At 44.2% G+C, this 26,744-nt stretch overlaps 1 protein-coding gene and 1 pseudogene across 3 annotated transcripts in view; both read right to left on the bottom strand.

Moving 5' to 3' along the window:
• ANXA2 (annexin A2) overlaps nucleotides 1-24,274 on the bottom strand; it is a 47,616-nt gene extending 23,342 nt beyond the window's left edge. Inside the window, exons 1-4 of one of the 2 annotated variants that reach the window (XM_030814499.1) lie at nucleotides 24,174-24,231; nucleotides 23,508-23,588; nucleotides 11,146-11,204; nucleotides 7,476-7,575 (exon numbers count right to left, since the gene is read on the bottom strand). In XM_030814499.1, the coding sequence (XP_030670359.1) occupies nucleotides 7,476-7,575; nucleotides 11,146-11,193 (148 nt within the window). In that variant the 5' untranslated portion in view covers nucleotides 11,194-11,204; nucleotides 23,508-23,588; nucleotides 24,174-24,231. Of the gene's footprint in view, nucleotides 1-7,475; nucleotides 7,576-11,145; nucleotides 11,205-23,507; nucleotides 23,589-24,173 lie in introns of both variants that reach the window. The other variant, XM_030814498.1, reaches the window with a different exon arrangement.
• On the bottom strand, nucleotides 13,798-14,397 carry LOC100586724 (annotated as a pseudogene). The gene has a single exon (XR_121862.4). The product of XR_121862.4 is annotated as a 60S ribosomal protein L17 pseudogene (transcript).
• Nucleotides 24,275-26,744: the final 2,470 nt, after the last annotated feature.

A 26,744-nucleotide genomic window follows, 5' to 3' on the forward strand; every position in this document is an offset into this window, starting at 1 on the left:
GAGAAAGTAGGCATTGCACAGGGTGAAAGGAGGCAGGGGAGTTTGGTGCCTCTCCCAAGTCTGGCACAGCTGGGGCACACAGTCTCAACTCGGGGAAAGCGTAGTTTAGCTAAGTGCCTAAGAAGTGGTTTTGGTCCAAAAATCAAATTTCTTCTATTTCCATTCTGCTTTGATCTCACTTCAGCTGAGTTCCTTAGAAAGGATTTAAGGTTATCATCGACTTGGTAATCTCACCAGCTGCTTTAATAATCTAGAACCTTGTCTGCCTTCCATGTAGAATTATATTTCTGAAATAAGCTACAAGACCAGCAGGAAAACACAAAGTACATCACTGCTCAAGATTCAAATCAAATCAAATTGTCAGTGAAGGAACATGCATAAAATGCAAACACTGTATTGTGCCCCGCTACTCTGTCAGCCTCATGGGACAGAAAATTTAAAAATGTGAACAGATGCGAGAGAAACCAACGCAGCCACCCTTAACTCACTTGATAGTGAAGAACTTTCTTGGCGTTGGTGACACCAGATTAGAATCTGGTTACTGCCATTGTCCCTGGGTGAAACTGGTATTTGGATTTCCTCAGGGAAAAGAGGTAACTGTTTTTTTAAAAAAGAAAGAGCTGAAGAGAGGCAGGTGATGAAAGCTGATGCCTACAATTAGAAAAGCACCAGGGACTCCTTTTCCAGCGTTTGATAGCTACGCGGCTCAGGTCTGGCACCTACATAGCTACATAGACAAATATCACTACAAAGAAAATCTGTGCTGGCAGAGTCACAGGGTGGCTGTGACTCAGCACTGGCCTCTTTGTTCCCAGCACTGCTGTAAGATGAGAAGTCAGTCTAAAGTAAACTTGAACACAGAGAGAAAGGCCTCAGCAACTGGGAAGGGTCCGTTCCCTCCCGTTCCCTTCCAGGAGGGTGAGAAGGCCCTGGGCTACATGAGTCACAGAAGAGCTCACACTCAGACCTGCTCTTGTTGGTTTAGCTCCTCACTTGCAGCCCTCTGTTAGAGGAGAGAGGCTACTTTTCCCAGCCTGTCTGCCTCCTGGAGCCCTCAAGAGATTATATTTCTGATTGTTCTGCTCAGCCAAATGAATATACCTGGTCTGCAGGTGAAATCAAAAATATCCATCCTGGCTTGTTCTGCAGTGGCATGGGATGTTAGTCTTTTGGCCACAGAAATCTCAAGCAGTTCTATTTTAAAAGTATAAGAAAAAAGTAAGTGCAAAACTTCGTGCAGTTATGCTTCTATACTTGCGCTTCTGAGAAAAGGGGAAAAAAATCACCCACTTTTGCATCCCTTCCGGAGAACACAAATACTGCTAAAATCAAAACTGGCAATAATAATAGGGTAATTCATTACCCTCCCCTTCCAGAGAGAGACCAAAGCTGTACCAGTTTATTGGCACTTACACTAACTCTAGGGTTGTGCTGCTGCTAATTACAATCTATTTTCTGGAGTCTAGATTCATCCTTTTCTAATTTAGCTGACTTCCCTTTCTAGTTATTTGGACCCATATGGTAAACCATTCACAGCTGTGTTGTACACGCCATCGTATATATTTAACCCAAGGCCAATCTAAACCAAGAGACTCCTACAGATTAAGTCTCAGCAACCTCTTGTTAATTAAGCAGTATTACTACTTTTGCATGACTTTACTCAGTTTCTAACTAGACATAAATTAAGGTAAGTCGTTGCATAGTCTACCTCAAGCCGGAGCATACATAAAACAATCCTGCATTTGGTTTAGGCAGCACAGGCAAAAAATACTGAGATCCCTTCAAACTAGATACAAAGCAGACTTATTTTGATTTTAGCAGTATTGTGCTTCTCCCCCCTTCTCATAAGCACAATAAACGAGTATGCAGAGTATGATGAGAACACAGACCAAGAAATAACTGGTTCTGCCTTCTCAGAGAAAGCTTGTTGATGCTGTGCACTGGCCCAGGCTGAGAGGTGAGTGGGAACTGTGCGGATGTTTGAGGTGGGGAGGAAGGAGGCTACACGCTCCTCAAAGAACAAAGGCAAAGGCATGCTCTGTAGAGGGCCGTGGACAGAGCCAGAGATGAGGCTAGAAAGATACTCTGTAAAGGCTGAAGCAGGGAGGTCCCTTAGAAGACAGATGCCATAGGCCAGGCGCAGTGGCTCACACCTATAATCCCAGCACTTTGGGAGGCCGAGGCAGGTGGATCACTTGAGGTCAGGAGCTCAAGACCAGCCTGACCAACATGGAGAAACCCCATCTCTACTAAAAATGCAAAAAAAAATTAGCCGGGCGTGGTGGCACATGCCTGTAATCCCAGCTACTCGGGAGGCTGAGGTTGCAGTGAGCCAACATTGTGCACTGCACTCCAGCCTGGGCAACAAGAGCAAAACTCAGTCTCAAAAAAAAAAAAAGAAGACGACGACAGATGCCATAACAGCTCACAGGAGAGGGGTGACAAGAGTTAGGGGAAGGGGTGAATAAGAGCTGCCTCCCAAGCACTGGAAAGTGAGCCAGGACAGGTATTTTCGGTTTTGTCTGCACACCTGGAGGTATATTCATTCAGTTGAGCATAGCAATTAGGAATATATTCTCTCGAGGGTGCCAGGAGGCAGACTGGCTGGGAAAAGTAGCCTCTCTCCTCTAACAGAGGGCTGCAAGTGAGGAGCTAAACCAAGAAGAGCAGGTGCGACTGACAGTTCATCTGTGAGAACAGCCTTTGTGACTCCTGCAGCCATGCCCTGGCCATGGCAGGCAGTGCCCCTGAACAGGTCTCTGACCAGCTCTACCCTCCTCGCCATCATCCCATTCCAGGCCTGCTCCTGTGCACCATCCGTGTACTCAACAGCAGCTGATTAAGCCCCCTCCAAGGTGGCCTGCTCCCAGCTCTTCTTCCTGAGAGTACACAGACCACAGGGAAATCAATGCAACATTACATGGAGTGGGTAACGTCCCGGCACACTCACACACACGTGTGTACACATGGCTACCCCCGTCTAGGAGAGAAAGAGGCCCAGACAGTCATCGTCACATGGTCCTTTGGCTTTCATTTCTATCAATACTTGAGGTTTATACCATGTCCTTTGATGTCAAGGAAACACCAACTACTTAGTATTGTGTCTTCCCGATGAAGGGTTTGAGGTAGGAGTGGGGCCAAGGTGTGGTGTAAGCTTCTTAATTACACTTAAGGTAAAAGGCATTCTATAAAAAGGCAAGATCTTAATTAGCTCATTTTTAAGTGGTTTTAGTTGTCCAGTATCTAATAATATCAAGGAGAAGGAGAAAGGCACAAAAGGGTTGTTATCCTTTCCAACTAATGACTTAATTTTTGTTTTTAATTAAGTTTACTGCCTTCCACTATGAAAGTAATACAGGTCATCATAGAAAATTTGCAAAATACAGAAATACAGAATATACTGAAAGCCCAAGAAAGGAAAAGGATCAATTGCCCACAATTCCATCTACAGGCATACCTCAGAGATACTACTGGTTCGGTTCCTGACCATGAGAATAAAGCAAATACAGCAATAATGCAAGTCACACGATTTGGTTTCCCAATGCATATAAAAGTGTGATTATATTATATTAAGTGTGTAATAGCATTATGTCTAAAAAATACATATCTAAATTTTAAAAATACTTTTATTTCTAAAAAATGCTGGCACAGAGACAAAGTGAATAGCATTGCCACAAACCTTCAATTTGTAAAAACCACAATATCTACAAAGTGCAGTAAAGGAAGGACCATGAAGTGAAGTAGATCTGTTTCCATTGCTAATGCCTTTTTTCTTTTTTGATTAAAAGAAATCATAGGCCAGCCCTATGATTTCACACCTGTAATCCCAGCACTTTGGGAGGCCAAGACAGGTGGGTCACATGAGGCCAGGAGTTCGAGACGAGCCTGGCCAACATGGTGAAACCCTGTCTCTACTAAAAATACAAAAATTAGCCAAGTGTGGTGGTGCATGCCTGTGGTCCCAGCTAGTCAAGAGGCTGAAACAGGAAAATTGCTTGAACCCAGGAGGGTTCTGCCAGGAGGCAGAGGTTGCAGTGAGTCAAGATCATGCCACTGCACTCCAGCCTGGTGACACAGCAAGACTCTGTCTTAAAATATATATATAAATAAGTAAATAAATAAATAGGCCAGGCGCGGTGGCTCACGCCTGTAATCCCAGCACTTTGGGAGGCCAAGGCGGGTGGATCACGAGGTCAGGAGTTCAAGACCAGCCTGCCCAAGACGGTGAAACCCCGTCTCTACTAAAAATACAAAAATTATCCAGGCGTGGTGGCACACACCTGTAATCCCAGCTACTCGGGAGGCTGAGGCAGAGAACTGCTTGAACCCAGGAGGCAGAGGTTGCAGTGAGCCAAGATCACACCACTGCACTCTAGCCTGGGTGACAGAGCGAAACTCGATCTCAAAAAAATAAATGAATAAAAATAAAATAAATAAACAGTGGACCTAAGTGAAACTCACTGAACATTAAGTCTGGGGAAAAATAAAAGGAGATGGAGAATCTAAAGCTAGACCACAAATATGAGACTTAGCAGAAGTCAGTAAGACCACAGATGAACAATGTTTTTCATATCGGAAAATAATTCAAGGCAATGAAAAAAATCCATTCCTCACAGGTGGGTGCTACAACATCATGGTGCCTAAGAACACAGGCCTAGAGGTGGACAGAGCTGTGTTCAAATCCCAGTTTGATCCAAGGCCAAAAGACCTCAGGCATACTAACCCTGACTTGTATCACCCAAAACCTGGGGATGACAGAACACTTACCTCAGAGGTTACTTTGAAGTTCATCTAAGATTAATATTCCTGAAGTGCTTGGTGCAGTATCTGCCCACAATGAGCATTTCATAAATAGTTGCAATGATGATAATGTCAGCTGCTTTTGATCAAACTGGAATGTCGGAATCTAAATCTTAGCCCTCCAGACGTTTCTGTCTAAAAACTACAGTATTTTTCTACTAACTCCAAAAGGGCCTGAAGGTATTTTTATTACCATGAGAGTTTCAGCTGTGACCAGAGTTCATTTGCGCAATCTTTACATTCCAGTTCACTAAGTGCTTTCTCATGCAGGGACAAAAGAAGTCTTTGTCCCACGCTTGTGAAAAGCACCATCTTTGCTAGATGAGTTAACTGCTAAACTTAGGGTTGCTGCAATGACATGTTGGGAAACCACATGAATCTAGGCACATCCAAATAGTGAAATAGGATGGGTTTTAGGAAAGCAAACCACATGGATGTGTATGTGCATGTCTGTGTACGTGTGTGTGTGCGTTTTAAGGTAACATATTTTGAGCACCATCTATATGCCAGGCATCGTGCTAAATGCTTCATACTTTACAACAATCCCATGAGGTGGGAACTTTGATTAGCGCCCCTTTATAAGCAAGGAAACTCAGTCTTAGCAAAGTTCCGTGTTTTCCCCAAGTCAGGTGGCTAAAGAGTGAGTTGTGGAGCCAGCATTTGAACCTGGGCTCACACACGCTCTCATCCACTGTGCTCCACTGACTGGAAATGGCTGTAGTGAAATAAGCCCTGCAGATTGTAGTTTAATTTTCTGATTAGTAACTTTTGGCAAGAATGGTCATTTAAAAGCACCACAAAAAAAAAAAAAAAAAAAAAAAAAAAAAAAAAACAAAAGATTGGGCCAGGAGCGGTGGCTCACACCTGTAATCCCAGCACTTTGGGAGGCCAAGGTGGGCAGATCACCTGGGGTGAGGAATTCGAGACCAGGCTGACCAACATGGAGAAACCCTGTCTCTACTAAAAACACAAAATTAGCTGGGCATGGTGGTGTGTGCCTGTAATCCCAGCTACTAGGGAGGCTGAGGCAGGAGAATCGCTTGAAGCCGGGAGGTGGAGGTTGCAGTGAGCCGAGATGATGCCCTTGCACTCCAGCCTGGGCAACAAGAGTGAAACTCCATCTCAAAAAAAAAAAAAAGATTTTTTTTTAAAGGTCTAATTTGGATGCTTCATTATTCTGCCCTCAGTTGTGCAGACAGTCATCTGGGGGGTGGTCCACAGCAACTGCAGAACATAAGGCTTCCCTGAGGCAGATGATGCAAATAAATCCTCACATCTTGTTAGAACCATAGAACGTTAAGCGGATTTTTCTACTCTCCTTCCTGTCTCTGGAAACAACGTCACCAGATTCTACACGGTTTTAGGAAAGGTGACCATGTAATGTATCCTCCAAAATAAGACAGTTCTGAGAGTGAAAGGTGCACTATTAGTAAATATGTAGGCATAAACCAGGACATCATCCTAGTTATAGGTTCCCAGGTCATCCTGGTTGAGGTTTCTCAGTCTTTCAACGAACCGTATGTGAACTATGTAAGTGCGTCAGTAAGTTAAAACGCTGTACATAGAAGAGAAAAATGTGACATGGCTCTTCACCAGGGGCACAAACCAGCAGCAGCTCTAATTATGCTGGGTCACGTCTGCATCCCAATCTGGCCTCAGGGTGAAAGGAAGTGCTTTATCCAAGGGGGGAAAAGTGGAGAATCACAAAAGTCACCACAAGAACTGCAATATTTTTCAGGGATTCAGAGGATGGGACAACCCCAAGGATTGCTTAATTAATATAAGCCCAGAAAGTCTGAAAATCCTATTTTGTAGACCCAGAAAACAATATAATGACCGTAAGAAGCTCTTGCTCAACCCTAAACAATTAGCACTTTATTTGCTTTATTTCAAGAGGAAGGCTTTTATGCCTCCTGGTCTTCTCTTACTCATCCTAGAACTTGAGGAAATACATTCATTCTGACAACTCTTCTAATTCCAGCTCCAGGCCTAAGGAGCAGCAGAACTTGCAGGGGTTTAAAAAAAAAAAAAAAAAAAAGTCTGAATTTTTCACTCTCTAGATCAATCTAAGAACAATGCAGTAAGATTTTCCCAGCATTTTTCCAGCAAATGTAATTAAATTAAAGGGGATTTGGAACAAGAAATGCCCTTACGGACCACCATGACCAACTTCTTCCTTGCAGAAGAGGGACTGAAGCCTCAAAGTGAAGAGCTGCACCCAAAAGCATACCCCTAGGACCAGATCTGGCTCCCAGACTGATTCCTTTTAACCACTACTTGGTTAAAATACTATCTCATGTTGTAGATCTCTCCAAAGAGAAGAAAGGGGGGGTGGGGGAGGAAAGAAAGGAAGGGAGGGAGGAAAGGAAAGAAAGAAGCGAAGGGAGGGAGGGAGGGAGGAAGGAAGGAAGGAAGAGCAGGAAAGAGGGAGAAGAGAAAGAGGGAGAGAAGGAAGAAAGGGAGAAAGGAGGGAAGGAGAAAAGGAAAAAGAAAGAAAGAAAGGAGGGAGGGAAGGAAGGAAAGGAGGCATGGGTTAAGCTAGGTCTGGATCCACTCCATTAAATCTCGATGACAATTTCAAATCGCCAATGTATGGCGATTTGAGTGAGAATAAAGAGACAACCAAAAATGTCTCAGTAAGACCCTGACAAGAAGAGGGCAAATGTATCACCTACCTTTGGTCTTGATGGCTGTTTCAATGTTCAAAGCATCCCGCTCAGCATCAAAGTTAGTGTAGGCTTTGACTGACCCATATGCACTTGGTGGTGTAGAGTGCTGAGGTTAAAAGATAAACATACTCAAATGACACACATTTAAAATCCTCTTCTTGTATTTCAAGAAGAATATGTTTTCCTACTGTTTCTTTTAACAATTCAAATCATTCTCATACTAGGTAACTAGGTAAGTATTAACACACCATCACACTTCACGCGAGCAATTTCATTTTTCCTAATAAGAATTCTTCAAAGGCTCAGCTAGTTTAGAATATGCTGTCTCAATTTCAACTTTTCATTTTACTTTTAGTGAGAGCTCAAAGTAGACAATGCAAAGCTGGAGACCTGAAGCCAGCATTTATTCAGGAAGGCTCTGAAGACCATTAAACTGGGCTGGCAACAATTCGAAATAAGCTGAAAATGTGGAAACGCCTCAATGACAAGGGTGTTTAGCCAAGTTTCTGGTACAGGCACATGAATTTCTACTGGGCCGGTGTTGCTGAGCTTACAATTCAGATAAATGAGGGAAGCAGCTTCTCCCACCTCTTTACTTTGGTCACCACTGTGGCACCAAGGTGGTCTGGCCAGACGGCCCACATCCTCCTTGTGTTTCCTCCCCTCTCTCCTCTGTATCCTTCCCTCTGCCTTTGTTAACACCATCCCTTCTGCCTACCACCCTCCACTCTTCCTAAGATTTCTTATTGCCTTTTAAACCACACCCTCTTCCTTTCCCAATGCTTTTCTTTTCTTTTTCTTTTCTGAGGTAGGGTCTCACTCTGTTGCCCATGCTGGAGTGCAGTGGTGTGATCACGGCTCAGTGCAGCCTCAACCTCCTGGGCTCAGGTGATCCTCCCACATCAGCCTCCTGAGTATCTGGGATTACAGGCACCCGCCACCACACCGGGCTAATTTTTTCATATTTTTTGTAGAGACGGGATTTCGCCATGTTGCCCAGGCTGCTCTTGAACTCCTGGGCTCTAGTGATCCTCCCATCTTGGCCTCCCAAAGTGCTGGGATTATAGGCATGAGCCACCATGCCCGGCCTTTCAGCGCTTTTCAAAGCTCATTATCCTTCCCGATCTGACAGATGGGAATCTCCCATTCCAGATTGAGGTAAGGAAAATGGTGTGCTTCTACATCAGTTCTCCTTTCAAGGTATTAACTTCCCTCCTTCTTTGAAATGCTCTTATAGTTTTCCCTCTCCCTGCTACCCAGTCCCAAAGCTAAGGGCAGACAAAGAGGATGGACATTGTGGTTGTGGTTGCCTGATGGCTGGTGGAGGCAGCATCACTGCCCACCCTCAACATCAAGGCTCCCATCCTGCAACCCACCCCAACCCCCCCAGCACATAATGCCCATATAATGTGATGACTTGGCCTTGGCGCAGTTTCTGTGAAGAGTGAAAAGGCCAAGATCCCTGAGCTACTTCTCCACCCGCAGGCATCACACTATAAACCACCCAGCACCCACGCCACTCCATTTTATTAGCACTGAGACTGTATAGGTGAGCAACTAAGATGCCTTCCTCCTAGATGACTCCCAGGACAGGCCAGAAATCTGAGTTCAGTATTTGACAAATGTTTCCAAATGTATTTGTGAGGACTATCTTGGCCAAATATTAAATACAGTTCATATTTATAACCTGACATGCAATGCATTATCAAAGTATGTTCCATCTAATTTCACCACTTAAACTTTCCAGTAAGATGAACTTGATGACACAGAGCACACATTCAGGCAAAAGGCAAAGTGCTATTTTGAAATACTCAGTGTGTTTGCTATGGTAGCTATAAAATGTGGATGAAATCTAAGGAAAAACATTTTCCCATTTACTAAGAGTGCCATCAGTTATTTACAAGGCAGGCAGTCCAGGCATTGAGCCATATCACGTATGACTGCATTTACCAGGAGATATGTCGTCTTGTTCCAAAAACAACAGTGAGTGAGGAAAAGTTTTGTGTCATTTTATAGTGTCTCTAGAAATGAAATTAAATACAGAATTGAACCTATTACCTATAAAATCCACTTGTCTGAAATGAAATTAGTGAGGCAAAGTTGAGTTATCTTTTCTTCCCTTAAAATACTGGGGAACATGTGACATTTTCTATTTCTGCCCCACCTCTCCACACATAGAAATATACTAAAGTAGAGTAACTTCAGAGGCTACACGAAAAGCCCTCTTATAAAACCTGATAGCAAAAACAATCTAAGTCCATTAGAGAAACAAATTATTTAGCACCTGAATTTGTCTGACCTCAACATGTAGTTTGTACTGTTGCCAAAAACAGCACGCACAAGTTTCAAGAAGAAAGATTTTTTAAAAGCTCTAAAGGCTTTATACTCCACACAACCTGCGCTTTCACAGGCTCCATTAATTTGAACATTTTGATGGCAAGTGCCACGAACAATACAGAGGATCTTGTACCATGTGACCCAAGTCACTGTCAACCCTCTGTTGAGTGATTCATTACATTTTAATTTCAATCAAAGCATATTTTGAAAGACCTGTAGGATATGGCTACAAACCAGTATCAGTGCTGAGTTTGTGTAAAAGCCATTTCTGCCAAGATGACCTGGAAGATGTATAGTATCATTAGTTATTTTACATATTCATAATTTATATTCCACTTGATTCTAAAAGTATTTGAAATAACTTTAATTTCACATACAGCTTAAATTTTTTAATTGTAAAAAAAAAAGAAACTCAACAGAATTTCTAGGTTCACATATTTCCTACGAAAGAAAATTCAATTTAGTTCTGAACTCCCTAATAGCCAAAGCAAAAAAGGAAACAGATGAATTATAATAATTTCATTATATTCTTGGTTTTTTAAAAGAAATATCCTAGCTTTTTTAGAGAAAATATTTTCCAGGTGTGAAATTTTTTAAAGTATAGGTCCTCGAGCCTACACGGTGGCTCATGCCTGTAATCCCAGCACTTTGGGAGGCCAAGGCAGGCAGATCACGAAGTCAAGAGATCAAAACCAACCTGGCCAACATGGTGAAACCCGGTCTCAACTAAAAATACAAAAATTAGCTGGGTGTGGTAGTGTGCGCCTGTAGTACCAGCTACTCAGGAGGCTGAGGCAGGAGAATCTCTTGAACCCAGGAGGCAGAGGTTGCAGTGAGCCAAGATCACAGCCTGGCAACAGAGTGAGACTCCGTCTCAAAAAATAAATAAATGAATAAATAAAATAGAAGTATAAGTCTTCATCTGGAATAACTTCCTGGACACTGTAAGAAATCCAAAAGATGCAGAATTATTTTTGATATGGCTGTGGCTTATGCCAACCAGTGATAAAATCCCAGGACATGACATTAAAATTCATGTATCATCATAACAATTATTACCAGTGACATGCTAAGTATGGCAGGATAAAATTCCAGCCATTCCAGTGTCACTAATTCTGTCCAATTTTAATGTGAGGCCAAGAAAAGTTTCCAGTGCCATGATATTTCCTTCAAATTGAACTACTAGGAACCGCTGAAGTATTGAGGAAGAGGAGAACCAAATGATGACTGTCTGAATTGTCCCCATCTTCCTTAGAGGTACAAGGATAGAGAGTAACATGGTTATCCAGAGAGATGTCCAACTTGCAAAAATTACATAAAGTGAAAGTGATATACTTACATCACCCTCCAAGCTGAGCTTGCACAGGATTTCGTGAACAGTGGACATTTTGAAGGAAGCTGGAAAAAAAGTACAACAAAAAGTCTTTACGAAGAGGCTTTCCTTTACTCTGAAGCACAGCGATTCATTATGCTAATTTCTACTCCTTGGACCATTTCATCTAAGGATATTAGAGTAATTTTTGCAAATAGATGCAATTCCCATCTTATGACTGAAAACACTAAAGCTCAGACATGGTCTGTCTTGGGTTGGGATGGACTACTAAACTAGCCAGTCTTTCTCTTACTCTATGTAAATAGAACCTGGGGAGACTGATTTGTGAATGCAAAAACAAAATGTTCCCCATGGCTAATGCAACCTGTTCAGACAGGATAAAACTGAGCCTTCAACTTCTCATAAAAGGTGATGGGCTTGCCAAACCAGCCACTACTTCTGTATTTCTCACAAGTAATTAAACATACTGAGAAGGACCTGAAAGCTATGATGTGAATTGAAATTAGTAGCATTTTCATGTTGCCCTAATTCTTAATTGGAACCTTTATTATTACCCATAATTACTTTCTTAGTCTAATGAAACTTGGAAGATATTAATTTATGAGAAAGACGATGGACAGATTTTCTGACCTTAACTCATTCCATAAAGGACTGAATCTGTTGTATTTAAGATTCTAAATGGCTGAAATGAAGTCATCTTCCAGTTAATATACTTAATGGGGCAGCAAAACAATAGTCTGATGAATTAGCTTTCCAGCTTTGCAATCATACAGTTCTCGGAATTGATACACCCAATCCCTGCCAATAAGGAGTGCTCAGTTGGTGGTAAATTTATCTCAACAGAGACAAGACAGGTCATCAACATAATCACCCCAAAAATAAAGAAAATAGAGTAGAGCTGCGTCCTGAAATAGACAGGAATGACATTTAAATTGCAGTGACTCCTGCTTTGGTCTCTTTTTGCTTAATATTCTTTGATCAAAGAAACTGCACACACGCAAATTCAGCTTTCTATTCTCTTCAGTTTGCTTAGTCTGAATATTTTCATAAAACTGGTTTGGTGGGAGTATTTGACATAGATATTTGCTAACTTATAGAAACATTTTGGACTAAGCAGATCCCAGGCCTGGTGTGTGGAGAAAGTGGGGAAATGTAAGAGGAGAGGATTCGCCTTTGTTGTGGTGAAGGATGTATTTTTGCAAGATTCTCATCCTGGGCTCTCCCCCAGACCACTACTCTCTTCTTGATGCTCACAGAAGCTTTTTATGCACAGCGAAAAGTCAGTCAAAGACCTTCCACTTCCCCCACACTCACAACTCTCAGACAGCCTCCCCACCCCAATTTGTCCCACCGATGGGGTATAATTCTGGTTTGTAAAAAGTATTGCTCTAGGAATAAACTGTGGTACATTCAGACATGGAATATTATTCAGCACTGAAAAGAAATGAGCCATCAAGCCATGAAAAGACACAGAGGAACCTAAATTGCACATTGCTAAGTGAAAGAAGCCAACTGAAAAGGTAACATAGTGTATAGTTCCAACTGCATACCATTCTGGAAAAGGCAAAATTATGGGGACAGCAAAAAGATCAGGGATTCACGGGAGGAGGAAATGAATAGGTAGAGCAAAGAGGATTATTAAGGCAGTGAAATGATTCTATATGATACTGTAATGGTGGATGCATGCCATGTATTTGTCAAAATCCATGTACAACACTAACAGTGAATGCTAATGTAAACTACGGACTGAGTGACAATGATGTGTCAATGTAGGTTTATCAGTTCTAACAAATGTACCACCGTGATACAGGATGTCAACAGTGGAGGCTATGCATATGTGGCAACAGGGGAACATGGGCATTCTTTGTATTTTCCATTCAACTTTGCCATAAACCTAAAACTTTCCCAAAAATGAAGACAATCGGCTGGGTGCAGTGGCTCACACCTGTAATCCTAGCACTTTGGGAGGCCAAGGCAGGCGGATCACGAGGTCAGGATACAGAGACCAGCCTGGCCAAGATGGTGAAACCCCATCTCTACTAAAAATACAAAAATTAGCTGGGCGTGGTGGTGGGCGCCTGTAATCCCAGCTACTCAGGAGGCTGAGACAGGAAAATAGCTTGAAACCAGAAGGCAGAGGTTGCAGTGAGCTGAGATCACACCACTGCACTCCAGCCTGGGCAACAAGAACAAAACTCCATCTCAAAAAAAAAAAAACAATTTTAAAAAGTCTTGCTCTGTAGCAGAACCATCCAAAACAGTAGCCACTAGCCTCATGTGGCTACAAAGCATCTGAAATGTGGTCAGTGCAAACTGAGATGTGCTATAAGTATAACGGACATACTGAATTTTGAAGACATAGTATGAAAAAAATATATAAAATATCTCATTTATAATTTCTTTCTTGGTAAAGGCAGGGTCTTGCTATGTTGCCCAGGCTGGTCTCGAACTCCTAGGCTCAAGTGATTCAAGTGCTGAGATTACGGGTATAAACCACTGTGTTCAGCCCAATAATTTAAGTATTGATCATATATTGCAACTATGATATGTTTAATATAGCTTATTTCCATTTAATTTCACCCATTTATTTTGCCTTTCTTAATGTGGCTACTAGAAAATTTTCAATATATGCAGCTCATATTCTATTTCTTTTTTTTTTTTTCCTTTTAATTACATTTATTTTAATGCTGAATTTACTCCCGTGCCATAAGTTTTTGTTTCTTCAGTTTCTTCTGGGATGTCTTTTTCTTCTGGGCAACCTCCTCTTCTGGTTTAGGAACAATCTGTTCCTTTTCCGTAAGGATCATCTCAATGTGGCAGGGAGAGCTCATGTATGGGTTAATCCGACCATGAGCTCTGTAGGTCCGGCGGCGCATCTTAGGTGCTTTGTTCACTTGGATATGCTCAATGACCAGAGAATCTACGTCTAAACCCTTAAGTTCAGCATTACTCTCTGCGTTTTTAAGCATGTGCAGCAAAAATTCAGCACTCTTTTTGGGCCACCGACCTTGTGTCCAGCCCCACTGCTTGGCCTGCGCAAACCTGCCCAACTCCACCATTGTAACGTCGGAATGGTACGCACTGTTTCTGTAAAGTGACATCTTTCAGATACTTCGTGGCTTTTCATATATGCATACCCTTGATGGCCTGAGCAGTTTCACGAGTGTTCTTAAAGTGAACACGAAGATTGGAACCTCTTGATTTGCATGATTTCGTGGGGTTCCCCGGGTCAAGAGAATAGCGAACCATTTTCACAGATTACCTCCGGCTGCTTAGGGAAAGAGCCTCATATTCTATTTCTATTGAGCAGTACTGGTCTGGGGGATCCCAGAGAGCCATAACCCAATCTTAATCCCAAAACCTTTGTAACAGCCACAAGTTTGAATCTTCTTGATTTTTTTTTTCTTTTTTTTTTAATGTTTCAGTAGAGACAGGGTCCCACTATGTTGCCCAGGCTAGTCTTGAATTCCTGGGCTCAAGCAATCCCTCCGCCTTAGCCTACCAAAGCACTGGGATTACAGGGGTGAGCCACCACGCCTAGCCCTTTTTTTTTTTTTTTTTTCCTCAGACAGGGTTTCTCTCTGTTACCCAGGCTGGTGTGCAGTGGTGCAATCATAGCTCACTGCAGCCTTGATCTCCAGGGCTCAAGAGATCCTCCTGCCTCAGCATCCCAAGTAGCTGGGCCTACAGGCGTGTGCCACTACACCTGGCTTTTTTTTTTTTCAGTAGAGATAATGTCGCATTATGTTGCCCAGGCTAATAGTCTTCTTGACAGAGCAAGAAATCTCCAGCCTCAACATGGACCAAGAAACACTAGAGGGTCTCATCAGTATCCCTCAGCCGGAGAATTACCGAAGCAGAGGTGAAATTCCTAGGACGGACATCAGACCACCCAAGCCCCGGCCTCAACTACCGCCCCTGGACTCAGTCAGAACTGGACCAGGTCTGCAGCAGGGGATAAACTGTTGTCATCTGCCGTGCAGAATTCTAGTCTCTATCATAAACAGGCAAGAAATAAAAAATGCCAAAAGTAAAACAAAAGCAAAAACAGGGGACCAGCAAGTCAGAGTTGCAAACAGAGTTGTTTCCACTTAGAGAGTATAGATTAAATTCCACTCGTTTATTAAATCAGGTACCTCACATCGGTTCTGATGTTTAGAAAATCTCAACTAGAGGCACGGTAACTTTTCACTGTGTTGTTCTTTCAAGTTGTCGTTCAAGCTCTGAGCTTTGTAGACTGCTGCCTACCCGTGTCCCACATGGGACTCCCCAGTACTGTGCAGATCACAGACAATCTGATAGGCTTCTTTACACTCTCCATTCATGTTAATTCTTCTCCCACAGCCACAACACCTTGAGGAGACTGTTAAAAGCCCCACGAATCTTCCTTTCGGTTTCACCATTCATAACTGTGCTGCTCTTTCATCAAATCAGTCCTGCATGCCACCACCAACTAAATCTCTCTATTTAATCTTGTCAAAATCATTCGACATCATTCAAAATCATCCTCCAGCAGAGCCCAGCCTTCAAAGATGAGCATCAGAATCCAGCCTCAGTTCCCTCTGTTTACTCCCCAGCTAAAGTAGACTAGGGCCAAAGTGTGACTTGCCTCTCCGCAGTCACCACTACTTCAGTATCTGCTCCAACAGGGTCATCACGACCCCTACTCCACAGAACTCTATCTTGCCTTTCACTGCCGGGGCACTTTTTGATACCACTTCATTCATCCATTCGGCGGAATGTTTTAAGTGCCCTACACGTGCCAAGTATTCAAATGGTGAATGCATAGGTACAGTTCAAAGCAGTAGAGAGTATATGGTTGACCTCATCTTCCCTACATAGTCCCAGTCCCCCTACAGATTTAAGATTATCTTTACATAATGTAGGTGCTAAATCAACTTGAAAACAATGAGTTGCTATTTTGCATAACATTTATATTATTTATAACCATTCTGCAGGAAAACAAAAAAACCACAAACATCACAATAACCACAAAGTCACACTTACCACAAAGCAGTATCTACGAAATTTGACATTATCCCATGCAGGTGCCTTTTGTATCCATATAAATATTTCCTACTTCATGTGAGTTTAATGGCAAACATTTTCACCCTAGAAATAAAATATGGCCTCTTTCCTCCCATGCCGATAGCATACCAGAAAACATGGTGAACATCCCTAAAACCCACTGGGCTTTCTGTAAGAAGTGTGGCAAGCACCAACCCCACAAAATGGCACAATACCAGGACTCCCTGTATGCCCAGGGAAAGCGGCGTTATGACAAGAAGCAGAGTGACTATGGTGGGCAGACTAAGCCAATTTCCTGGAAAATGGCTCAAACTACAAAGGAGGTTGTGCTGAGGCTTGAGCGTGCTGATCCCATCTGCAGATCTAAGAAAATGTTGGCTGTTAAGACATACAAACATTTTCAACTGGGAGGAGATAACAAAAGAAAGGGCCAAGTGATCCAGTTCTAAGCGCCATCTTTTGTTTTATTATGAGGACAATAAAATCTTGAAGTTATGTCCAAAAAACAAAACAAAATAAAAAGAAATAAAATACAGTGCTTGCTTCTTCACTCCATCAAATCCCCTAGCAATGCAAAGTCATTTTGCATATGATCTATTATTCGCTAGAAGGAACAGTTGGCTTTGCGATTCACTGTTTGTTAAAACATTAGTTTAATATAGCATCTTTGACTAATGAGAATGTGTCAGTGTGCTGCTATCCTTGAAAGCAGGAAAAGGAAGTCTTGGCAGTGCTACTGTAGGTTACAAACACTGGTAATACGCAAGGAATTAATCAACGAAAACCCATACCAAGCATACGCTGAGCTTGCACTATATTAAAGGATACAAAAGACACTTATAAAACTGTGAAATGCAGACTTCCACCCTGCAGGACCTTTGAGCTCTCTTCCCTTCGTGCCTTTGTGACACACTGAGAGTCTAGTCCAGGGTCACCCAGTGAATTAAGTAGCTGAGGCAGGGCCGAAACCCAGATCCCCAGACTCCTGGGCCAATGCCCTTTCAACCTCACCACAATGGTTCTTTATTCCAAGTGATTAAGACACAGAGAGAAAGATCATAGTCATCAGAGCCGGATTAGTTAAGGGCTTAACAGGGAGGCGCTGACTGCCTAGGCTGAGAAGGGTGAATCACCACTGGAGGTTCTAGCCGAGAAGCAAGGGAGAAGGCCTGGGGAGAGGGGAAGAGGAATAATGCCCCAGGGTGGCAGAAGAACAAGAGTACAGGCTGGAAAATGAGCCATGTCCAGTGGGGTGCCCTGTGGGGAACCTAAAATATAAGTCTCTGAATGGTGCAAAGTTAAGCTTGCCTATGGAAATATTGGGGAACCTATGAGCCAAAATGATTGGGACTCAGTACTCACATTTATCTATTCACCAAAACATTTGCTCTAGAGGCAGAATTTTCTTACTGAAAACAACTACTCTGACTTTAGTGTACTTATTGTTTTGAATGAAAATAAAAAATGAAGCCTACATGCTGTATGAGACAATTTCAACTCTACTCACTCCTCATCACCGTGTAAAATTCATAAATCCATTAAAAACAGAACCACTACTCCTTTTCTGGCAGACTTCTCAAAATAACATGAAAATGGCAGTTTGCACCACTCTTTCCAACACTTCAACCTCACCCAGCTGGCCAACTGGTTTCAACTTGCCAACAAGAAAAAAAAAAAAATCAGCAAACGCAATCTGTTGATGAGTACATCTACACATCAGTGCCTTCCATTCCCAGGGAGGGCAGGGTCACTAGACAACATCATTAAAATGACCCTTTATCAGAGAACGTTTTTCTGTTTAAGGAAATAAACTGGAGGTACAGGGAGACTTACCAATAAGAGCCATACCCACCTCAAACTGGTTTAAAATCATTCACCACTTGGGTAGGAAAACAGGTCACTTGGCCCCACCCTAATGAAAAGAACAGTTTCTTCTGCCTTGAAAAGGCTGATAAATGAGACTGTGAATGCCTGGCTTAAAAAGCTCCCAGTGCAAGGCTGATCATTAATGAAATCCGTGCAGTTATTGAGAAACCAGTCATTTACATTTTACATAAGGACTGTATTATTTAGGTTGGTGCAAAAATAACTGCCATTACTTTCAATGGCAAAAACCACAATTAACTTTTGTACCCACCTAATAATTTAAGGGTTTGTCCTTTAAAAAAAAACTATATAGATTTTATTTTATTTTATTGTCTTACTACAAAAGTGTAGTTACAAACAAAAAAAGGACAAGTGAAGCAGTTTTAACTTCACTCCCAAAAAGAAGAGTAAAAGTTTACAAAAGGTTAAAACAAACAAACAAAAGAAAACTTACAAGTCAACACTTCAAATAGTAAAAACACATTCTACTGAACTGAATTAAGAATCAGTTCCAAAAAGCCCAAATGTTAATCCGAACAAACAAAAACATACTGCAATAGGGCTGGTCTGCACAGGCAAATCTAAGTCTAATCCAGAAGTTTTGTGGACACACCCACTTCACAGTTTAAACGTGGAGTGTTGATGCGTTACCACAAAACAGATTCTTAGCAACCATGATGAATCAATCAGGGACTGGATGATTCAAATGAAAATTTTAAAGCAAAAATGGGTAGGGGTGGGAGTGTGGAGAGTTGGCTTTCTCCATCGAAGTTCTTACTGTACACAGTCCTGGACACACAGTCTACAGGCCACACTGGAATTTTAAACTTAAAAAAAAAAAAAAAAGCATGTACTGAGTGAGGAGAGGGCTTCCCACTGTACTCCATCCTCCACCCACCTACTGCATCTTTATTTAAAAGAACCTTTTTGAAAGCAGATACTCTTCTCCTTGGTTTCATGGTCTTGATTAATGACTGAGTCACAGGGCCAACTCATTCCCCAGAATTCCTGGAATTCGGCCCAGTGGCCTTGATCAAACTGAGCAGGAGGGACACACAGCACTTGCTCCAGCTTGTCTCTTCTGTGATCTGATCTGAATCAATATTTGTTTGCTCCCTACTGACTTGTTGCAGCTTCATGCTCTCACAGCCTCTCTCTGCTGGTCTCCTGATCTGGGGTTGGAGTGGGAGGAAAGAGACCGGCAGGAAGAATGATGTCACTTGGCATGAAGCACTTTCAGGGTTGGGAAATCCAGGCCTTCAAGTCTACAACTCAATTTCAGTGTTTTATGGCCCACATATTTTCAACAGGGCCTGGCCGCCTACAGAAAAAAGGCTAACACCAGCATTCAAGATCTTCCACACTGTGGACTTACCTACCTTTCCTTAAATACCTTCTATACACACACACATGCATACACGCATCCTGCACAGAAGAGTTAACTGGGCTGTTAACTCTTCTCCAAACATGCTCAGCACTTTCTAAGTTCTCTCTACCAGGAACCTCAATCTTAATTAGCTGACATCTGAATGAGTCTTTAGGATACAGGAAATCATAAATGCCGCCTTTCTCACACACCCCTCCTTGCCCTGTGCTTCTGCAGCTTTTTATGTGTCTGTGCAACATTAGAGTTGCATGTGTAAAATCTGTCTTCCATATTATCCGCCCACAGGGTTTCCGACCTACTCCTTCCTGTTTCCTCATAGGTCTGAGCACAGTGCCTGGCACACGATAGGCATTCAATTTCATCTTGGGATGGTTTATACACACTGGGTCTTTCTATATTAGAAAGTCTTTTTTTCTTCTTTTCCAACACACTCTCCTTCCTCAATTTTCTCTCTCCCTCAGACTGGACATTTCAAATGCAGTTCCAGTTCCGTGCATTCAGAGCTGGAGGCTTAAATCACCAATTTCTGTGAATCTTAGCAAAGCCCAGCAGGTTGCTTCGGGGCAGCCTCTTACCAACATATAGCCATGCCCCCCACCTCTGTACTGTCAGGGATACTTGAGTCTTAGCTCTGTCCATAGGACCACATGGGAATGTAACCTACAACTCCTGGCAAGAAGGCAGCAAAGAGGCAGGATGTATGATCGGCCTTAGGACTCTGATTTCCTCTGAGCTGTAAGTGTACAGCCTGGGTGTGGCAGGGAGACAAAGGACATGGACAAAGGGCTCCATATCACAGTCACTCCCTAGAATAAGAAATTTCTGGGCCAGGCGCAGTGGCTCACACCTGTAATCCCAGCACTTTGGGAGGCCAAAGTGGGCGGATCACCTGAGGTCAGGAGTTCGAGACCAGCCTCAACATGGAGAAACCCCGTCTCTACTAAAAATACAAAAAATTAGCGGGGCGTGGTGCTGCATGCCTGTAATCCCAGCTACTCGGGAGGCTGAGGCAGGAGAATTGCTTGAACCTGGGAGGCGGAGGTTGCGGTGAGCCGAGATCGTGCCATTACACTCCAGCCTGGGCAACAAAAGCGAAACTCCATCTCAAAAAAAAAACAAACAAACAAACAAAAAAAGAAATTTCTACACCACACCTGGGGTAAAACTCAGGCCACTTGGGTGCTACCGACTTGTCCTCTAACAAGGTTGAGCTCAGCTGGATTAAAAGATGCAGGGTGGGCCAGGCACAGTGGCTCACGCCTGTAATCCCAGCAGTGCGGGAAGCCGAAAGATGGGAGGATCACTTGAGCTCAACAGTTCCAGACCAGCCTGGCCAACATGATGAAACCCTGTCTCTACTAAAAATACAAAAATTAGCCCAGCATGGTGGTAGGCACCTGTAATCCCAGCTACTCAGGAGGGTGAGGCTGGAGAATCACTTGAACCTGGGAGGCGGAGGCTACAGTAAGGACAGGTCGTGAGACTACACTCCAGGCTGGGTGACAGAGTCAGGCTCCATCTCAAAAAAAAAAAAGAAAAAAGAAAAAAAGCTTCAGGGTGTACCCTAGAAGGGAGATTTGGAAGTAATCTGGTGAAACCACCCAGAAGGACAAATATGGGCATCTCCTGACCCCTACTGCTGACCTGTCCCTCGAGAAAGTAGATGAGGACTGCCTCTGGCAACAGCAGAAGAAAAAAGATACCAAGCAGTGAATGGGTGGAAAGAATTTTTTTAAAGGACTGGAATTTCCTCTGGTATGGCCTACAACTAGAATAGGGTGTGGCACCAAGGAAAGTGAAGAGGATTCTCATGTGAAAAAAAGGGGAACATTCCGTTTCTATTTAATTCTCATAATTGAATCCGGAAGGCAGCTTAAGACACCATAACTTTAAGCAAAACTTCCCCGAGGTAGGTAAAATATGAAGTTTAGGTCTGTGGAACAGCTGGATTAAAGGGGAAATGAACCCCCGCCAAGTTTAGAAACTAGTATTAATTTGGGAAAATATAAAGTTTAAAATCCAACAATTCACTTATTTTGTCTCTTTTCTTTCTCTCTCCACCCGATTTAAGGTCTAAGGAGCAGGGATTTTCTTCCTGGGGTGGGGTCTGTTTTGTTCACTGCTGTATCCCTAGTGCCCATAACTATGAGTGGAACACAGTAGGTGATTAATATTTTGTGGAATAAATGGTTGTTTAAAGCAGCCCACTAGAGCCTGAGACTCCTTTTGTGACAATCCCGCTCTCCTTTAATGAAAAATGTCTCTGCAGGCTCCAGGCTCTGCACAAGCAAAGAGTGAGAACAAAAGCTCCAGACAATGCATTAGTGCCAGATTCTAGGCCCAATGGTGTAGGAAGAGCCTACAGCCCTCAAAATCAATAGCAATTATAGAAGCATATCTAGTTTGCCAGGAAAACTACTTAAATCAGAAATTAGCCAGGAAACTAACGGCCATGACTGCAAGCCTAATGTCAATCAATACCATAGTTCAATAGCTCAAAGACACAAGATGTTAAATACTGAGACTCCAGTGCAAGACTGAGCTCCTAATCAAAGTCAGTGAGTCCGCAATATTTCCTGGGCATTTACCACAGGCAGTCTACTTGGCACTGCGGGAAATTACAAAATCTAGGCGGTCTCCAAATCACAAATCTCCAATTGTGAAAATGCACATAGATGGTCACATCCTTCCACTGCAGATGCAATGGACACTTTTGGAGAAACCCTTGACCTTTAGATAATCGACAGACTTGGAAGAAGGGAAGAAATTACTAAGCAGGACTGTGTTAACACTCTTGGCCCTTGCCCATCAAGGGCACCTCTGCTGCCCCAGTCTTACCAAAAATCTTCCTTCATATTGCCTGAATATGACCGCTTTGAGTTCTATAAATTATAGATCTGTTTAGGTAAACGAGGTTTTTTTAATTATTATTATTTTACGTATTTATTTTTTGAGACTGGGTCTTGCTATGTTGCTCACATTGGCCTTGGACTGAAGAGATCCACTAGCTTGAGCAGCTGGGACTACAGGCCCACGACCACGCCCAGCATTGTTGTTTTTTAAATAACAGGACTCCTCTGGGTTGCTGAGGCTCTTAGGACCACCAACCATTCCTAACTTAATGAATATCGATTCAATCTGCTAGTCTCTAGCTGGATGCAGGTCCGCTGAAATGGGGAGGAGGAAGGAATGCAGCGTAACTGGACAGGCCTGGATGGCTGTTGTAATGCGTCACAGAAGAGCCAGAAGAGCGTCTCTAAGGAGGTGGAAGGTGGAAAAAAGAAAGTGGAACAGGGGCAAAGACATAATTTTCCAATTAAAATAATTTACTCAGTGTCAACCTTAAAGCTAAAAAAAGTTCCAGAAAAATATTTCAGTGATTTAGTCTTCCTACACACACATTGCCCCTCACTACCCTCCACCTCCCCACCACCAACCCCTTAATTTAGGCAGTGCATGTTAAATAGGTCTTTCAGGGCTAGCCTGGGAATGTCAGCACCTTCTGCAACACTATTTCAGTGGGAAAGTGCATTCTGCATTCCAAGTCACCAAGTTCCAGACAGGCACAGTAGCACACACGTGTGAACAGAAACCATCAGTACAGTCTGGGGCCCAGGCCTTTGCACACCAACAGCTTAAGGTTCGTGGTAATGGCCCAGTGTGCACCCATGAGGCCACTGCTCTTTTACACACGCACTCAGAACACCCACAGCTTTAAAACGGCAATCTTACTACAAAAATAACACTTCGCATTTGCACAGCACTTTGTTTTTTGTGTACTTTACACATTTATTACCTAATGACTGTGTTTTTTGAAATCTCCAATAACTCTGGGTGGTGGTAAGAATAGGCATCCTTAATTAAGCCACTTTCCCAGATAAGGAAACTGGTGTTCCCCTCCTTCTTCTCAACAGGCAGCTGATGGAACCCAAGCCCTCCACACCAGCACTGGGGCCAGCTGCACAGAGCGGCCAAAAGGGAGCGGCCCCGGGACCACGCCCTTCTCTGTACCCTCAGTTCCTGACTCATTGTCACATCATGGCGAGTAACAGGACAACCCTCCCCACAGAATCATGGGGGACACTACCTTCCTGATGCCAGTGTGTTCAACCAAGCGGGAAACTCTCCAGGTAGAGTGAAATCCGAAGTTGCTATGCTACAAGATAACCTAGACCAAGGGGAATAACTGACGTTTTTATGTTTTCTTTTATGGGGGGCTGGGGGGTGCCTACTCCACTCCCCCCTCTCATCTTCCCCCGCTACTTCCCTCGTGCTGGTCGGTTCAACTCCACAAGCGCGCGTTTGTTTCGAGTACAGTAACTTAGAGCTGATGGGGGCACTTTCTAGAGGGCGGTGGAAAGCCCACTTGCTACTGCTGCGCCGGGGACCTGCGGCTCCCTGGGCGGCCACGCCCTGCCTCGGCGGCGCCCGGCGCGTCTGGAATGCAGGGCCTCCCTCCGCCCCCCTCCCCACGCCGCCTCGCCCCGCTCCCGCTCCCGCGAGGGCTTATTGAGGAAGCCCGACCCCCCACCACCTCTGCCCTGCACCCTCCCGGCCCGAGCGCCGGCGGCCCCTCACCCCTGCCCCAAACACCTTGTCCCTGAGCCCCCTCCCCAAAGACTCTCCAGTGCGGGCCGTCCCTTCAGCCCCCTGCCCCCGACGGCCTCCGGGGCCGGTTGCCGGGGCCTCCCTGCCAGGCCGCACCCCGCTAGCTGGCGGCCCATAGCGGACGGGCAGGGCGCGCCCCGCTTACCTGGGCCGTGCGCCGAGAGCTGAGAGCGTCCTCAAATGCTGAGCAGAGCCGGCTGGCCTGGGTGGGGCTTTTATACCCTCCACATCCTCCCTCGGCGAGGCGAGGCCCGCCCCGCCCCGCCCCGCCTCCTCCTTACAAGGCCCGCTCCCACCCCGAGTCAGGGGTGACTCACCCCGGCCCGCCGGCCCGCAGGGACCGCGCCCTGGAACGCTCCCGAGCCGCGCCACGCGGGAGCGGCCCCCGCGCCCCTGGCCCTGCCCTCCGAGAAAGCCCGGCCGAGGCTGCCCCGAGGCCCATAGGGACCCCGTTTCTTCCTCCTTTCCTCATTTTACTTCTTAAATGCCACGTCGAGCTCTCAGCCTCGGCTTGGGTTAATAAATTACCAAGACTTTAGTAGTAGACTCTGGGCTTGGTTAAGTGGTTTTTTTTTTTGTTTTGGCTTTAATGCGATGGAGGAAAGAATTGTTCCAAGAAACATAAATCTGGACTCCCCTGAGCTAGGGCTGTTGGCATCCAGCGCCCCATTACCGTCTGCAAACATGTCAGCTTAACCTCTGGCCGCCAGTTCCCGAGGGGCGCGCGGGGAGGGAGGGAGATTCGCCCTGTGCTGCAAAGCCTGGCCCGCCCCGGCCTCCGAGCGCCGGGAAGCCCCAGGCCTGGGCTGGGAGGCCAAAGCCGGGAGCCAGGATCCCACCTCAGTCCCGCCCAGGGAGGCGCCCCTGTCCCTAGCACGGCTGTGCTCCGCTTCTCTCCGCGCCTGGGGCATCTCTGCACGGCCTCGTGGCAGGCAGTCCTGAGCGGGGTGGGGCCCCTAGCTTTGAACCCGGAGTTTCAACAAAGAACTTTCCTCTCGTCCTTCGTTCACGTGTGTGTGTGTGTGTGTGGTGTGTGTGTTTCTTGCAGCATAGCTTTGAACCCGGAGTTTCAACAAAGAACTTTCGTCTCGTCCTTCTTTCATGACTGCTGGGGTGTGTGTGTGTGTGTGTGTGTGTGTGTGTGTGTGTGTGTTTCTTGCAGCCGTTTAGCCAACTCCCTTGCTCGATGTTGCTGTTACTCGCTTTTCTTGAGAGAGAGAGAGAGAGTTTCTTGCAGCCGTTTAGCCAATTGTCTTGCTTGGTTTTGCTGTTTCTCGCTTTTCTTCCGTGTGTGTGTGTGTGTGTGTGTGTGTGTGTGTGTTTCTTGCAGCCGTTTAGCCAACTCCCTTGCTCGGTTTTGCTGTTTCTCGCTTTTCTGACGTGTGTGTGTGTGTGTGTGTGTGTGTGTGTGTGTGTGTGTGTTTCTTGCAGCCGTTTAGCCAACTCCCTTGCTCGGTTTTGCTGCTTCTCGCTTTTCTTCCAAGAGTCACGTTGGCAACGTGCAGGCAAAACCTATTTGTTGTATGTGAGACGACGCAAATACTGTATTCGAACCTCAAACTAACAGGAAAGCGATGCTGAGAATCCCGAGGACCTCTTGCTGCGTTTTTTAAATCCCTCCTTGCACACTACTTCCTGCAGCTCGTTTTCCTGGTTTTGATGATTCTATGTTTCAATCTCCCATTTATCTTAACATCCATTTTTACTTTCCAGTTGAGCCTCAATTCACTCCCGGGAATCAGAGAATGATAGCAAGGCCAACAGACACTCAGTGCTCTGCTCACTCGCATAGAGTGAGACAGGCAAAGTCGGCCACAACTGGGGTCTCTTAACCCGCCCAAAGCTTTCTGTTACCCAGCGCTTTCACGAGGAATTACACACGATGCTTTCACGAGGAATTATACATGATGGGCCCCACCACAGGGCCAAATAGAAAATAAAGCAACACTTTGGGTACAATTGCTGATTTACATTTATACTCTTCAATTTAGCCTGAAAGCTTCAAAGTCAGAAACAATGTTTATCTGCCTACTTGGTGTGAACATTTTGGAAGGTTAGAAGGAAGGCAGACAGTAATATTGGGCACGATTCAGCCTCCCTTCTGTATATCTCAAGGTAGGTTCTACAGTCTCTTACTCCTAATTGTGCTGTGATGGGCCCTTCACAGAAGATAAAATTTAATTCAAATCATATGGAATATATAAAAGCCATCAAATGTCCAAAAGAATTTTCTGCTCATCTTGGGCATGCCACAAATTCTAACTTCCATAGATTTGTACAATCACCAGGCTTTGCTTCATGCTAAAGAAATGTACACTGTCGTTATCATAAAAATGAAGCTATTAGAAGTCATAGTTTGCTATTTCTGAGGAATGTGAGGCCAGTTCTTCCAGTATAAAAGATCTTTTATTAGTCAGAAGACTCTATTTCCCCCCCTGGTTGAGGAGAATGTTTACATCAGCCCTCAGATTGTCCGCTGTTGTCCATATTGTTCTCTAAGTGCTTGACTTTGTTCTGTTCACACTTCATCTGCTGCACCCAACATCCCTGCTAGCACCTAGCTAGCAGTGATAGGCACTCACTAAATGTGATAAAATGATAGAATACAATTATTCACTGAATAATAGAATGTTAAAGCAGGGAGGGGCCCTAGAGATTAAATTGCCCTATCCTTGACTTTTACTATTATTATTCTTAGATCTTTTAGTTGAGCTCT

The sequence above is a fragment of the Nomascus leucogenys genome, chromosome 6 (genome assembly GCF_006542625.1).
Source record: "Nomascus leucogenys isolate Asia chromosome 6, Asia_NLE_v1, whole genome shotgun sequence".
Classification (NCBI taxonomy): Eukaryota; Metazoa; Chordata; class Mammalia; order Primates; family Hylobatidae; genus Nomascus; species Nomascus leucogenys.